Raw genomic sequence first — 14,138 nt, forward strand, 5'->3', positions numbered from 1 at the left:
TGTCACAAATGAATGCTTGGTTTAGTTCCATTTGTAACTCTGTATTCTGTAGTTCAAGCATTCCAGACCCAAGAAGCCAAGAAGTCTAAGAATTTATGAATCTCATGTGGGAATTTCTTCTCATGAAGGAAAAATAGCTTCTTATAAACATTTTACAAGCAATGTACTACCAAGAATCAAAGACCTTGGTAAGTAATAATTGTGATTTTTATTCAGATAAAATTTTAATGGGACTGTTCTCTTATTAGAAAAGCTAATTACAAGTGTCTCTTTTTTTGTGTTAAGAGATTAAGTATGTAATAGAAGTGCATTTTATTTTAGGCTTCTTCAATTGCCCTGTAATGGTGATAGCGTAGAAAAGAGAAATGGAATAAGATAGAGCATATGCATTCAAGATATTATTCCTATTTCAATTTAAAGTAATGTGAACTGATGGCTTCCAAATTATAGATAAATATGCAAGTGTAATTACTTTTCCACAGAAGATAACCTTTATCATTTGACGTGGCCATTGATAATAGCTAGTCCATTTTATTATTTTATGAAAAAAAATCTTGTATTTGTAAGGTGTCTGGAACTCATTTTGGGTCAGTTATTATATACTGTCAATGTCTGGATGACTTTTTTCACAAACATTTCTGGACCACATTTGAAACACGTTGAGATGTTCATGTATCAGACGTGACTGTTTTCAGAGAAGCTTGAGAATAAATAGTATTTGGCTGACTACCTGCTTCAATAGATGTTATATCTATTATTTTTCCTTTTTTTATAGGTAATGCATTTTAAAAAATAATTCTGTAGCATATTTGGTGCCTGTTGCAACAACCAGACAGGAAGACAAAGTACATTTAATTATATCACTTCTGCCAGGGAGTTTAGTTTTTAGCTAGAGGAATGATTTAAATCCAAGTCAGGGTTAAAGTTTTCACTTATGTATAGATCCTAATTATCTGTGATTGTGAACTGAACTGCTATTCCAGTAGCTAAGATTAATTAAATTTATTGTTAGCATTGGTGGATAGGTATTATGTTACATTTACTCATTGAAGAAGTATTTTCATTATTATAGAATAATAAATTATTTATACCTGACTTTTAATATGGGCCTCAGCAGCACATGATGCTTCTCTGCAACATTGTTTGAGTTGCCTAGCACCGTTGGTAGAGAGCACACTAAGGGAGACATGATTAGTGCCATTCAAATAAACAATGGACATGCGAGATGGAGCTCTATAAGAATATTATCTATTATATAATGGAGATGCAGTTAAAACTCTGAGTTTCACTCTAAGATATATGGTAATTGATGCCCATCATCTGAGCAAGATTCTGTACCTGTGTTTCTGTTAAGTCTGATAGAATTAAATCATTTTCCTTTTGCAACAATATGCCAATGATGAGACCTAGGAGAAATGCTTTAAATATATATATATATATATATATATATATATATATATATATATATATATATATATATATCCCTACTTCTGAATTTGTATTTATAACTGTTATAGAATTTATGATGTGCTAAAACACAGTCATGAGGAGCTAAAACACAGCAACTGAAGAGAAGGAAATTAATATGGATTTTGGTTTTCTCACAAGTTCAGTTATATATTTAAATGACTTGTTAATGAATCTGATTCTATGAACTCTTTAAGAGAATTGTGAAGCTTATATGAATTAGACATTAGGAACCTCATAAGAATATTTAGTATGTTTGTTGCAGAAATGTAACTTTCCAAGCAACCAGATCATATATGAAAAAGGATAAAATTGTTTTTGGAAGAAAAGAAAAACTGATTTTCCATGTTTTTTTTTTTAATAAGGTCAAGAGGTTCTGTCTTTTTCTGATTATTTACTGTGGCTAATTGTACTGTTGTTATGAATGTTTAAAGGACAATCCCTACTTTTTGGGTGACTTCATTTACCACTTGTGAAAAAAAATATATTCAGATGAAGAAAGAAAAGCTGTAGATTTGTCCCATGTCTGTGTGTGCACATGAAACATACTTAACACTTTAGAGTAATTCCATAGGGACATTACTCCTGGCTTCATAAGACCTACTTTGTAGAAAAAATGAATTTGATAATATTTCTTAAGCTATATGGCAAAATGTCTGAATCATAATGAAAAGAGGCAAAGTAAAAAGCATATATCATGCAATCAGTTACTTTTATTTAGCCTCGTAATCTTCAGTATGGATATTACAAGCAAAACTGAAGTTTAGCATATGAAGATTTCCATGTTTAATATTCTAAAGCAAAATTGTGTATATATTTGCATATCATTTGTCGTGTATTAAAATGAAGACATTTCAACTAACTAGGCAGAATGTAACTCTAGGAGACGAATGTCCAATTGTGTTAGTAGGTCAGACAAGTAAGTTGTGTCAAAGTAGTGGAGCTTTGCATGATGATTAGAGCTTCCAGATTCTTTGTAAAAGTTATGTCTTGAGATTATGCAATTTTCCATTCATTTTTAAATGTAGTTTTGACTTTGTTTGGGCTTTGTGTATCTAGGATACAACTGTATTCAGTTGATGGCGATCATGGAACATGCTTACTATGCCAGTTTTGGGTACCAAATCACTAGCTTTTTTGCAGCTTCAAGGTAAAATGAGTATTTCATCTTTGTGTGTATTTCAAACAATGTAATCAAATTGAATTTTAACATTTAATTTAGCTTTGTTTTGTAACCTCACTTATGATTATGGTTAACAGAACTTGAGTGTTTTCTTTTACTGAGGTCATTGACTTTCTTCAGCTAGATCTTGCTTTGATTGACCCAGATTTAATGTCATGTTTCATGGAATGACGTCCGCTGATCAATGTCTATTTACTCACTGAAACTGATAACTTTGGAGGTACATCTTAGTCAGAAACTGTGTCCTGTGCAAACCGGTACTGAAAGAACTCATACCCTTTTATAGAAAGAGATTGATATCAGTTTGGAGCATGTGGGAGCATCTATACTACTACTGCACAGATGGACTTAAGTCTACTAGAATCTCAGACTTAAGTCTAATAGAATATGGCTCTTTGGGAAGAAAGACTACACTAAATGGTCCTGTGTGCTTTGATTACTACAAAATGAACAAACTCAACATTAATTCTTCCTCATGTAGCTTACAGTGTGGGAAATAGACATTAATTTAGTACCCATACATATAGTGGTTTCTACTGTCAGTAAGAACTAACAACAAATTGCTTCTAGAATACTCAAAAATGGACTAGAGATTAAATATGATATGATATTGGAAGTGATCTAAAATTGTTTCAGTAACATAGCTGAGGAAGGGTAGAAGTGGACTTAAGCATATAGTAGTCTAGCAGGAGATACTAACCAATTTCCTTATATCTCCTTGTAGTTCTTTTTGCGTGCACACGCGCGTGCGCGCGCGCGCGCGCGCGCGCGCGCGCACACACACACACACACACACACACACACACACACACACACACAGAATGTCTAGTGCTTTAAATTTGTTCTTTTCTAACCTCATCCAAGAAGCTGTCTATCTCTCTACTAAGAAGTGCTTGTTAAAGCCACTGGTGACCTTCATCCCTGGAGTACAGTGGCATTTCTTGGTTAAGTCGAACTGTCAGAACCATTTAACACAGCCACGTTCCTGCACCTCTTTGTAAGATTTTTATTTTTCTCTTTAGTTCTGGAACACAGTATCCTGCTGTGGCCTCTCTCACCTCACTTTTTTTTTTGGTATATTTTCTTTCACTCCTTCCTTCTGCTCTTTCATTTTCTAAAACAGAAGAAACATTTTTAGTTCTGTTTTGTTTCAGTCCACCCCTCGGCTTTAGTATTTTTTCTATGGAAACTTGATGTTTCTAATCCTCGTAAGCTATGTTCTCTATGTGTCCAATACATATCTTCAATGTGTTACACATGAAATTCCTCACCGTATCCTCCACCCTCCTCCATCCTATTTTCTAATTCACTAAATGACATTTTCGTTTTCTAATTCTTCAAGCCAGAATCTTGGCATTTTACTTTTCTATTCCATTCCTATCCCTTTTTGTTCTCTCCTTATTATAAGACTGAGCCATCTGCCACTTAACATTGTATCCTAAATCTGGCTGCTCACCTGCCCCGCTGCTCCTACTCGGGTCCAAGTTGCCAGTCGTTTACTTGGCTCGTTTCAGCAGTTCTTTACTGGTCATTTGAACATTTCTTCTTCTTCTTCATTAAATTTCTATCTTGATTCAAATATCTGTTTTCTGCACCGTAGCCTAACTAAAGCATTTAAAGATGAATGTTGAATTGTATGAATCTCCTGCTCACATTCCCCTTCAGTGTGTCTTTCAAAACACCACCCGTTTTCCACTAGTCATATGATAGAATTTATCAGGCACTCTTAATGTTTCATTGGTCATATGGTAGAATTTATCAGGCACTCTTGCTCTTTCCTTTGATGATTCCATTCAACATCTGGTTTAGTCTTTGTAAGTTTTTAGCTCATTCCAGCTTGTCTGCTCCACTCCCTCTACTCACTTCTCTGAATACTCTACTCGTAGATATCCTTATGTCTTTTTCCTCAGTTCTTTCTTGCTCAGTATTGTCTATAAGAACCATTCACTGATGACTGGTCTTGAAATAGTGTGTGTGTGTGTGTGTGTGTGTGTGTGTGTGTGTGTGTGTGTGTGTGTGTTTCATTTTGCCTTTGAAAAATTATTTGCTATGTTATTCTTTATATCTTGTTCATTTTCTGTCTCCTCATTTTAGTGTGAATTTCAGAACAGTGGTATTAATATTGTTCAAAATGTAATCTCTAGAATATGAAAAATTTCATGGCTCATGGCAGCTATCTTAATAATATATTTGATGAACAAAGAAAGAATGAAAGAGCTGGCTGAATGAAACTGAGGGCTACTCATTTATTGGGATGTTGCTCAGTGAGTAATACCATCCCAATGTGGATTTGATAAGGAAAGAAAGGGGTAGTGTGCTGCAGAGAGCCCACTGTTATGAGAAATTGCCACCTAGTGACCCCAGTCTTCATCTTCATGGCCTTAAGATCACAGTGGTTTTCGAGAGCATAACATGACTTATTTTACCTTGTAAAGTGACAGCTCCTAACTTCGCAGGAAAGTGCTCATTAGGAGAATGCTATTTGCTAAGCATTGCTCTGTGTCATGGAAAGGCACATGTACTCAGCCTCTGCTATGAAGAAGCATGTCATCTGATGAGGAAGAAAGATCATAGAAATATCAAAGGCACTTATGTATCTAGAGGGCAAAGTTGATGGCTGGAAAATAGTGATGTGAAGATTTCCCTGGGGTGACAGAAAGCCTTCTGGAATGGATGCTTGTTTTCTACTGCAGGTAGATGAAGAGACTGCATATAAGATACCCATCTCTTCTGTCTGTGTGAACTGTTGGTCACACATGGCATATTCTCTTGGCCCTCTAATTCTGGAGACATTCTGGTTTAGGAACAAGTGCAGTGTGAACAGCTTTGAGTCCTTTGATGAAAGATGTACTCTAAGGGCCTTTTCTTTAGTTCAGTTGTATGCAGTCAGAGAGGGATAACATCTGGAAAGCATCAGTGATTATGACTGACTCAGCTTGGTCACAGAAGTCAAACTCCCCAAGAATAAAAACAGATTTCATATTTTGTGTATCCCAAATATAAATTTTGTTTAGTATATCAGTTCCATTTAACAGCTCTAGTTAATGAATATTTTTATTTAATGCTTTTAATTTACTTTATATCAAATAGCACATCTGAGTATATATAAGGATCATCATACTGCATTTTTGTATTTAGAATAGTTAATACCATGCTGGGCATAGGTATTGATGTACAGTTGCTGTTTGCTTTCAATTGGATGTAATGCTTTTCTGTGTCCTTTCCCTTCAGTCGTTATGGGACTCCTGAAGAGCTAAAAGAACTTGTTGACACAGCACATTCAATGGGCATCACAGTCCTCTTAGATGTGGTACATAGCCATGCTTCAAAAAATTCAGAAGATGGGTTGAACATGTTTGATGGGACCGATTCTTGTTATTTTCATTCTGGACCCAGAGGGACCCATGATCTTTGGGATAGTAGATTATTTATCTATTCCAGGTAAGTGCATGTAACATGAAACTTGCTGTTGTTGCTTAAAATTAATTTCAAATATTTTCAACAAATCAGTATGTGTGTGTTCTCTTACTATTAGTTGATGCTTTTGATTTGTTGTCTAAACCTTATATGAGGAATTTTAACTATTGCATAGTACATCTATTTTGGGCATATTATATTAAATTTCAACTTTATAAATATGTAGTTTAAAATATTTTGATGATATTGACAGTTAAAAGTTTTAATGTGAGTGATTTATTATTAAAATTTAAAAGGTATTTTTATCTCATTGGATCAGTTGTAGAAAATCTTTTGTTAAAAATACACATTGTTTTAAGTTTACCACTTTAAACTAATGCTTTATGTCTTCATATATCAACAGTAGTTCAATGGTTTTCTTTACAGCTTGGCTTAATAACCACAAGTGACATTCCTTTGTATTTACCCTTTTTCAGGAATAAATAAACGAAGTTTTAGTGTTTAAGTAGTTAATTTTTTTCTAGCTTGTCATCTATGTAGAAAGTTATTTTAGGTGATTAAAAATTCTGATGCCTTATAGATATTGTAATATGCATGCATTTTGGTTCTTGACCCACCACATGAGTCTGAGTGTGGACTTTTCAATTTGTAGCATCAAAATTCGAAAGATTTTAGATAGTGGGATATCAGATATTTAGACTAGAGACACTCAACCCATACATTAGGTGCTAGAATCTTGGCTACTTTCAAAATGAATGACATCATGTATTTATTATATTTCCACTTATGGTACATAATGATAGCAATTGAAAACACTGTGAGCTTTCTGTTTTCGTCAGATTGTACTATTTAAATTTAATCAGCTAAAATGTGCACAGTATTGGAGAGTATCTTTTCCTGGCAGCCCTGTTGGTCTTTGTTTCTTCTTGATGGTTTGGCTCGTCCCTGTTCTTTCAGGCTACTTGTTCTGAGCCTCTTCCAAGCAGCTCAGCTCATCTGAGAGTGATTCTCATTGTATATATTCTTGGGAAGGGAGGGCCCTTGTGAATCTTGTCAGTTTCAGGGACTTCCTAATGCTGTTTTGGGTTGCTTACTTCCATCTCTGTAGGATGGTGTGTTTTTACTTCCTCTTAGAATATCCTGTAGCTTTACCTCCTTGAAAACCCCCTGTACACAAATATCCTTTTGTTCCACTTTCCATTCCCATCTGATATATCTTAAGAAGTTTCCCTCCAAGATGGATTTTTATGTTTGTTTGCTTGTTTGTTTGTTTGTTTTATTTTTAGAGACAAGCTTTCTCTGTATAACAGTTCTTGCTGTTAGCTGTCCTGGCATTTGCACTGTAGACCAGGCTAGCCACCAACTCACACAGGTCAGCTTGCTTCTGCTTTCCAAGTGCTGGGTTTAAAGGCCTGAACTACCATACCAAGGTGAAAATTTTAACCTCAGAGAGGAAACTGCTACCCAAACATTTACTGCCATCTATTATTCATTGTAGCTTGTGTAGTTTACCATTGCTCTAAAGCCATTTGTATCAATTTAGCATTCACCGGTAAATGTCTACTCTGTTGCTTCCTTTTTTTTTTTGTAGTTTGATGAACCAGCCTCAAATTTAGTGACTTAAGATACAAGTTTTTACTCTCCTCTCAATTTGAGCACACTTTTCTTTTGTTGGTTGTAACATCCTCATTAGAAGTAGACCATTTATTGTCAGGGTGATTTTCTCCCATCACTGACAGTTGGTGTTATACATCAGCCATGACATTGAGCCATCGGCCCCAGTTTTTCCCTTTGAAGATCACACCATGTGCTACTTATGCTTCCCCCTACGAATCCCGAAAGACAGACTGTTTAGCACAGTGTATCATCTACTTTGCCTGTGGTAGTTAATATTGGATCACTTCTTCTGTGAATGATTGGTCTGTCAAATTCAAGGGATGAGGGTGGTGGGCCCCTCATTCAGTGGGAAAAGCACTAGGGGATTTTAAACCTATTTTATAAAATCTCCACATATAACAAGATTTGATCACAATTAATAGACTACATCACAAATTCAAAAGAGGTAATTAAGATACCTGCCCATGTGGAAAATTGTTTATATCTACCATGTTTCTGTAGTATAGAGAATTATATCTAAAAAAGGCAATGTAATAATGCACTCTTCTATTAGAAAATGCAAAAAGGCATACAGATCCAAAATAAAAAGTATTCTTTATAAATATGAATAACTTGCTTTTTAAAAAGCTATAAGTGCATATTGCTCTCATGCATATAGCTGTGTAAAAACTCAATACTTTGCATTTGCTCTCTTCATATGATAACTAGTCTGTCTAAAATTTTGAGTTTGTGCCTTATTCAGATGAAATCAGAAATGACAATTTCCATTACATATTTTAATTATAATTTATTTTCTAATCTTTTCCTTTGATCAGTTGATTAATGTTATAATCTATTGACAAATAGCTATATAAGTGGTGCATGGTTCAATTAAAGTGTAGTCTTGTTCTTTAAAAACTTTAAAATGATTTTTAAAATAATTATATGACTGCTCAAGAAATTCATCTATATTGAATCACTTCTGTGGAGTGATGTTGCTCATTTTCATCTTCTCTATATGTCACAACCTGTCACCATTTATAATCTCTGATTCAAGTGCCATCATCTAACTTATCAGGATTAAATCTCTCTCTGAGTAATGCCAGAGATCCTGACTGTACTATTACCTGCCATGAATAAATTTCCAATCAGGAGTTGCCCATGTTTTAATTTTCTGTCTTCTAACTCTGCCTTCTAACTCTGCTAAATTACAATTGACAGTTCATAGCAGGGAATGGGGTGTCCTTTTTTCAGTTGGTACAGAGAGCTTTTTGATAAATCTGTCACCCTTAAATTCCAAGAGTACCCATAATGAAAAATAATGGCTATAACTTGGAGACTTCTATTTTTGCCTTCTTTTTGAACATTTCTCTGGAATTATAAAAATCCATTGGATAAAACAATGTAAGACTTATTGAAGTTAAATAACTACTATGCCTTAACTACCTTTATCACATTGTCCAATGACTGCCCTTCTTGTTAAATATTCCTTTTAAAGATTAGATTCTGACTCTCAAAGTGAGTTTCACAGTGAAGCTAATGATCCTTTCTCCCTTAAATTTCCATTTTGATGTGAAATTAGCATAACTACATTCTATCAAAATGGGTTCAGAGTGTGGCAGCTACTAAAGATACCCCAACCTCATCTTTAGTTATTGGGCATCCTTGGGAAGATGCAAAGGAAAGTCATTTTTCTTCTTTTATGGTCATAATGATATGCAATAAGATATACCTCTTATTATAGTATAGACTGTAATAATTGTGTCTTATTAAGCAAGTACACCCTTTTTAACATTTGTGTGGAAGAAATGCTCATGAGGGCCTGTGCTCAAAGTAGATTTTAATTTTCATAGTTGGTCAATGGTAATATATCATGTTTTCCTTTTCACTTATTAAAGTGATGAATTACACTGATTACCTTTGAATGTCAAACCAATCTTGCATTCCTAACGTAAGTTCACATAAATGTGGATGAAATTATAATAGATACAATTTTAGCATATCTGTATATGTACTGTAATATCATTACTAAATTAGTTCCTAGTGATAAATCTTAAAGGGTTATTATACATTGATATATTACTTAATGAGCATATGACACCACCATAATTAGCAATATGTTTAAAAACTAAGCATCCAGACATTGATGGAAATGCCTGAAATTATATTTAAAATACTGGTGAACTCATATTTGGTGTTTTATCAATACTTTTCTGGGCAATATAAATATCCTTTATAATATTTAGGGCATTAATTTTTTATTTTAATTTGAAACATTTGAAATATCTGAAAATAGCTCATGAGATTTTATGGATGGAATTTCAAGTTTAAACAGAAACTTAATAATGTGTATATATATATATATATATATATATAGGCTGGAGGTTACGTTATACAATGTTTTTGTTTTAATTGCAACTTATAGATGTTGAGTTTTCCACCCTGACAACATATTGACATCCAAACAATTTAGACTAGGAAGTATTTCCATTTTTAGTTTTCAGATTAGGAATCCCCAGTCTGTACTGACAATGGCAGAGTAAATGTATATACTCAAGTAACAATTTGGTATTTTATGGTAAAATTAGAGAGGCTTGTATATTAGGACATATTGCTAGATATGTTTTATTGGGAGACTCCTCATGAGTTTGAGAGCAAGGAGAAAGATATGAAAAGGTTGGCAGGGCAGAAAGTGAAGTGGGAAATAATGTAATTATATTATAATGTCAAAAATAAAAACCAGAAAAAAAGAATAAATCATCCTATTACTCTTAGAAATTGAAATTTTTAAATCAATTTCAAACAGTTGTTTTTAAGGACAGTTCTTATATCAGTAAAAAAATGTGTAAGACATCAAAGACACATAGTCATATTTTGTGCTTTCATATATTTATATATTTCATAATGTAATGCTTTCATTACAAGAACACACTCAACTCTTTAGTATAGTTTTCATCAAACTTTTCAAATTGTCCAAAAATGAACAGGTCATTGAGTGTTGATATAAATGACTCATCTTGTGATTAGCTGGAAGAATCTCTTGACTAACAGGGAAATAGAAATATAAATCCACAACAATAACAACAACAACAACAAGCTAATTGTGGAGAAATTGGCTAATTGTTGAATGTGACTTTTAATTTTTTTTTGAGAGTTTTCATGCTAATAATAATCACCATCAACCCTCTCCTCTTATTTAGGTCTGTATATTGTTTAGTAAACTATTTATTATGCCAATTACAAGCATTAAAATCCTGTGTTAAGATGATGATATATCTATAGGTTATGATTATTCACATTTAAAAATAATGTTCCCTATGTATTTATACCTTTTTTTTCCCCCACATGAAAGTAGAAAGGATTTAATTTAAGAACATGTTAGGGAATGAAATGAAGGAGATGTGCGTTCAGATAACTGAATCAGTTTACTGTGAAGGCATGGAAAGTAGGAACCTATAGGTTGTGCGTGAATTGGGGCCACATGACCAGAAGAAGCTGAACAATAAACACCATGACTAAACAGCACCAAGCCTGATCACCTCTTCATATGCACTGTATGAGTTCAGCCAATACGCACTTGGTTAGGTCCGTCCAGGTCTGGAAGTGGGCTGGTCATAAGGTGGAGGTGACTGGGAGAAGTCCACATTCCGGCAACAGGAATCTTGCTTTTCTCATCCCACCTCCAAAGGATCTGTTACTATTGTGGCCACCAAAGACTTTTTATTCTTTGTGACGATAAAAGACAGTCATTTGTTTCTGCCATGGTTAATATACTACTAAAATGGCACATAACTAATGCTGTGTGGAGGAACGTGCCATGGAGCTGACTTATACAGCACACACCAACCCTTTTTATACATCAAAGAAGCAATAACAACAAAGATATATATGCATATATTTAAACTTGGGCCCTTTCTGATCAATCTATTAATTTTTGCAATGTTTACTTGACATTATGTAGCATCTGTCACATTCCATGTGTTTTAGAATTGGACTTTTTAGTATATTTCAATTTTGCCACAAAATCCTACAATATTTGCTTTTAATTTCTTGGGATAAACCAGAGTATTTAGCATTTTTAATTAATTTAGACAAAGTCTTTACCATTTACTGGTCATAAAAGTAATGATGAGTCATCATAAGGCAACTTTGAATGTAGTTTTAGGAAATAGTTAATGACCTAGAAGGGGCTAAGACATGCCTACAACAGTAACTCATAGCTTATTCTTCATTAAAATATTAAATTCATTTTAGGACTGTTATTAATAACTTTTTAGCCTATTGAGTACACTATAAAAATAAGCTTACAACCTTTTAAAAAATTACATATAGTTATCTAGCTGTCTGTCTGTCTGTTTGTCTATCTAACTAACTCTTCTTTTAGTACTTAGCTCTGTTAAAGTCAGAACCTTATTTGAGCTTGATTAAGAAAAACAGTTAAAGCTACTATTTCAAAGAAAGTCAAGTTAGCTTCAAAACTCAGACAGACTAATTCTTTTTTGTGGAAAAGATTAAGAAAGTTTCAGTATCAGTCTAACCTGTCTGGAATTGAGTTTGAATAGTCGAAATATAACTTCTTCACGGGCTTTATGAGATTATTCAGCCCAGTAGAAAGGTTTCTATTGATGCAGAGCGCAGCACAGAAGTGAGGCTTTACCGTCTTTGTATGAACTTTGTTCCTGGTATTATCCGTCTCATTTATTCTGCACATGTCTACAATTTAGGTGCACAGGGATATCATGCGAACATCCTGAGTATTAGGTCTTCCTCACCTGTAGCATTTCCTTCCTATATGGGAACTCACTCTAAAATAGGACAGTGTCTTAAAATTAAAATGCTGTCCTCTGTCCTAAAAGCAACTTTCAGCTTAAGACAAGACACATTCTTGTGGAAATGGTCTTAAGGTCTGTATTCAAGTGATTATCCATTTAAGTCAGGGAATTTTATGGAGTCTATAATAATAATGATACCTAATTTTTTATGACTCCTTTTTTTTTTTTTCTAACAAGCGGGCAAAAAGTAAAGAAAAAAATCAATTTTTTTCTCCTTGTATCTGTGTGTAACAGAACAACTTATTTAAGCATGTCTATTTTCTAGAGTCTGGATTGCAGTTTTGAAGCTCAAAAGAGATATTTCATGGTTTTCTAGCTGAATGATTTCCTTAGTGTTCGGTGCAGATAAATAAACTGTGTTGTACTGAGCCACTTATTTTCAGGAAATATAGGTTTCTCATAAATTTGAAAAGGTTCGTAAATAATATGAAATTGCTCATTTTGAGGGCTTTCCTCTCCATTAATTTAGGTTAGTGACCAGAAATATTTTCCTCTAACTGCCTACTTCCCTGGATACATTTTGTAAGGTTAAAGTGGCCCTGTGCCGGCACCCCTGGACTTGAGGATTTCTTTGTCATCCATTTGTTTATTTGCTTTTACTTTTCATCGGATTCATTTTCTTTGCTGGACACATGTGTGAATATGTGCATTCATGTGCCATGGCGCCTGTGGAGGTGAGCGGACAGCTTAGGGAAGTCACTTCTGTCCTATATCATGTGGCTTCATTCAGAGGATCAGAATTAGGTCACCAGGCTTGTTTGCAAGTACCTCTAATGCTCACCCTCTGCCGACCACCACCCAGTCCTCTCATTGGCTATGGCTGGAATCATTCCTGGTCTTGTTTTTGGTTTTTACCGTTTGTTAGAGAAGCTAGTACATTCCAGATTTATTTATTTCATTGCCTCTCTGTATATTAAAATGCCTCTTTTTCCAAGTACCTGACAAAATTAGGCTTTTGCTTAAGAAAGCCTGTTAAAAATCTGCATCAAAAAGTACTAGTCAAATTTGGGATCTGTTGTAGCTTGCATTCTCTCTCAGTGCTGTAGGTAACAAAACAGCCAAAGCCCCATTTCTTGACATTGTGTGAGGGCTAGCAAAAGAGACTGGCTAGCTGTGCAGGTAGGCTCAGCTGGACTGAGGTGTTGCTGATCATGTTGATTGCATCTTTTTAATTTTGTGGCATTAAGTGTTTCCATATGTCCCTGACCATCTGATATAAACTCGTCCCTCCAGTCCCATATCATTCCCTGTGCTTTCCTGATTCTTTATCATAGTGATGAATACTATGTGAGATTATGGGCATATAATTATGTGTATTTTTTTTCAATTTCAGTAGGGAATTTGTTTATATATGTTGAACATGGACATTAATAGTTTGTCCATAATGAATATGTTTCATTTAAGCTAGATGTAATGTTTTTTTATTTCCTCTGCTTCCCTAACATAGATTTTTACCAGCATCTTTATGGTGATACTACAAAATAGTTTTTGTTGGGATATCTTTTGTGTGTATGCATTTCACAAATGTGTGTATATGAGTGCATGGTCCCAGGCACGCACATGATGAACATAGGCGAGGGTGTCATATATCTTTCCACTCTCACTCACGTTGGTTTGAGAAAAGTCTGTCACGGAATTGGGAT

At 34.3% G+C, this 14,138-nt stretch overlaps 1 protein-coding gene across 2 annotated transcripts in view; it reads left to right on the forward strand.

The window, feature by feature from the left end:
- The window catches only part of Gbe1 (1,4-alpha-glucan branching enzyme 1), a 241,974-nt gene that overhangs the window by 116,823 nt on the left and 111,013 nt on the right, over positions 1-14,138 (forward strand). For both annotated transcript variants that reach the window (XM_052740985.1, XM_052740986.1), the window contains 3 exons: positions 53-188; positions 2,527-2,617; positions 5,882-6,091. In XM_052740985.1, the coding sequence (XP_052596945.1) occupies positions 53-188; positions 2,527-2,617; positions 5,882-6,091 (437 nt within the window). The remainder of the gene's footprint in view (positions 1-52; positions 189-2,526; positions 2,618-5,881; positions 6,092-14,138) is intronic.

Source organism: Peromyscus californicus, unplaced genomic scaffold (genome assembly GCF_007827085.1).
Source record: "Peromyscus californicus insignis strain IS unplaced genomic scaffold, ASM782708v3 Scaffold_16__1_contigs__length_79575227, whole genome shotgun sequence".
NCBI lineage: Eukaryota > Metazoa > Chordata > Mammalia > Rodentia > Cricetidae > Peromyscus > Peromyscus californicus.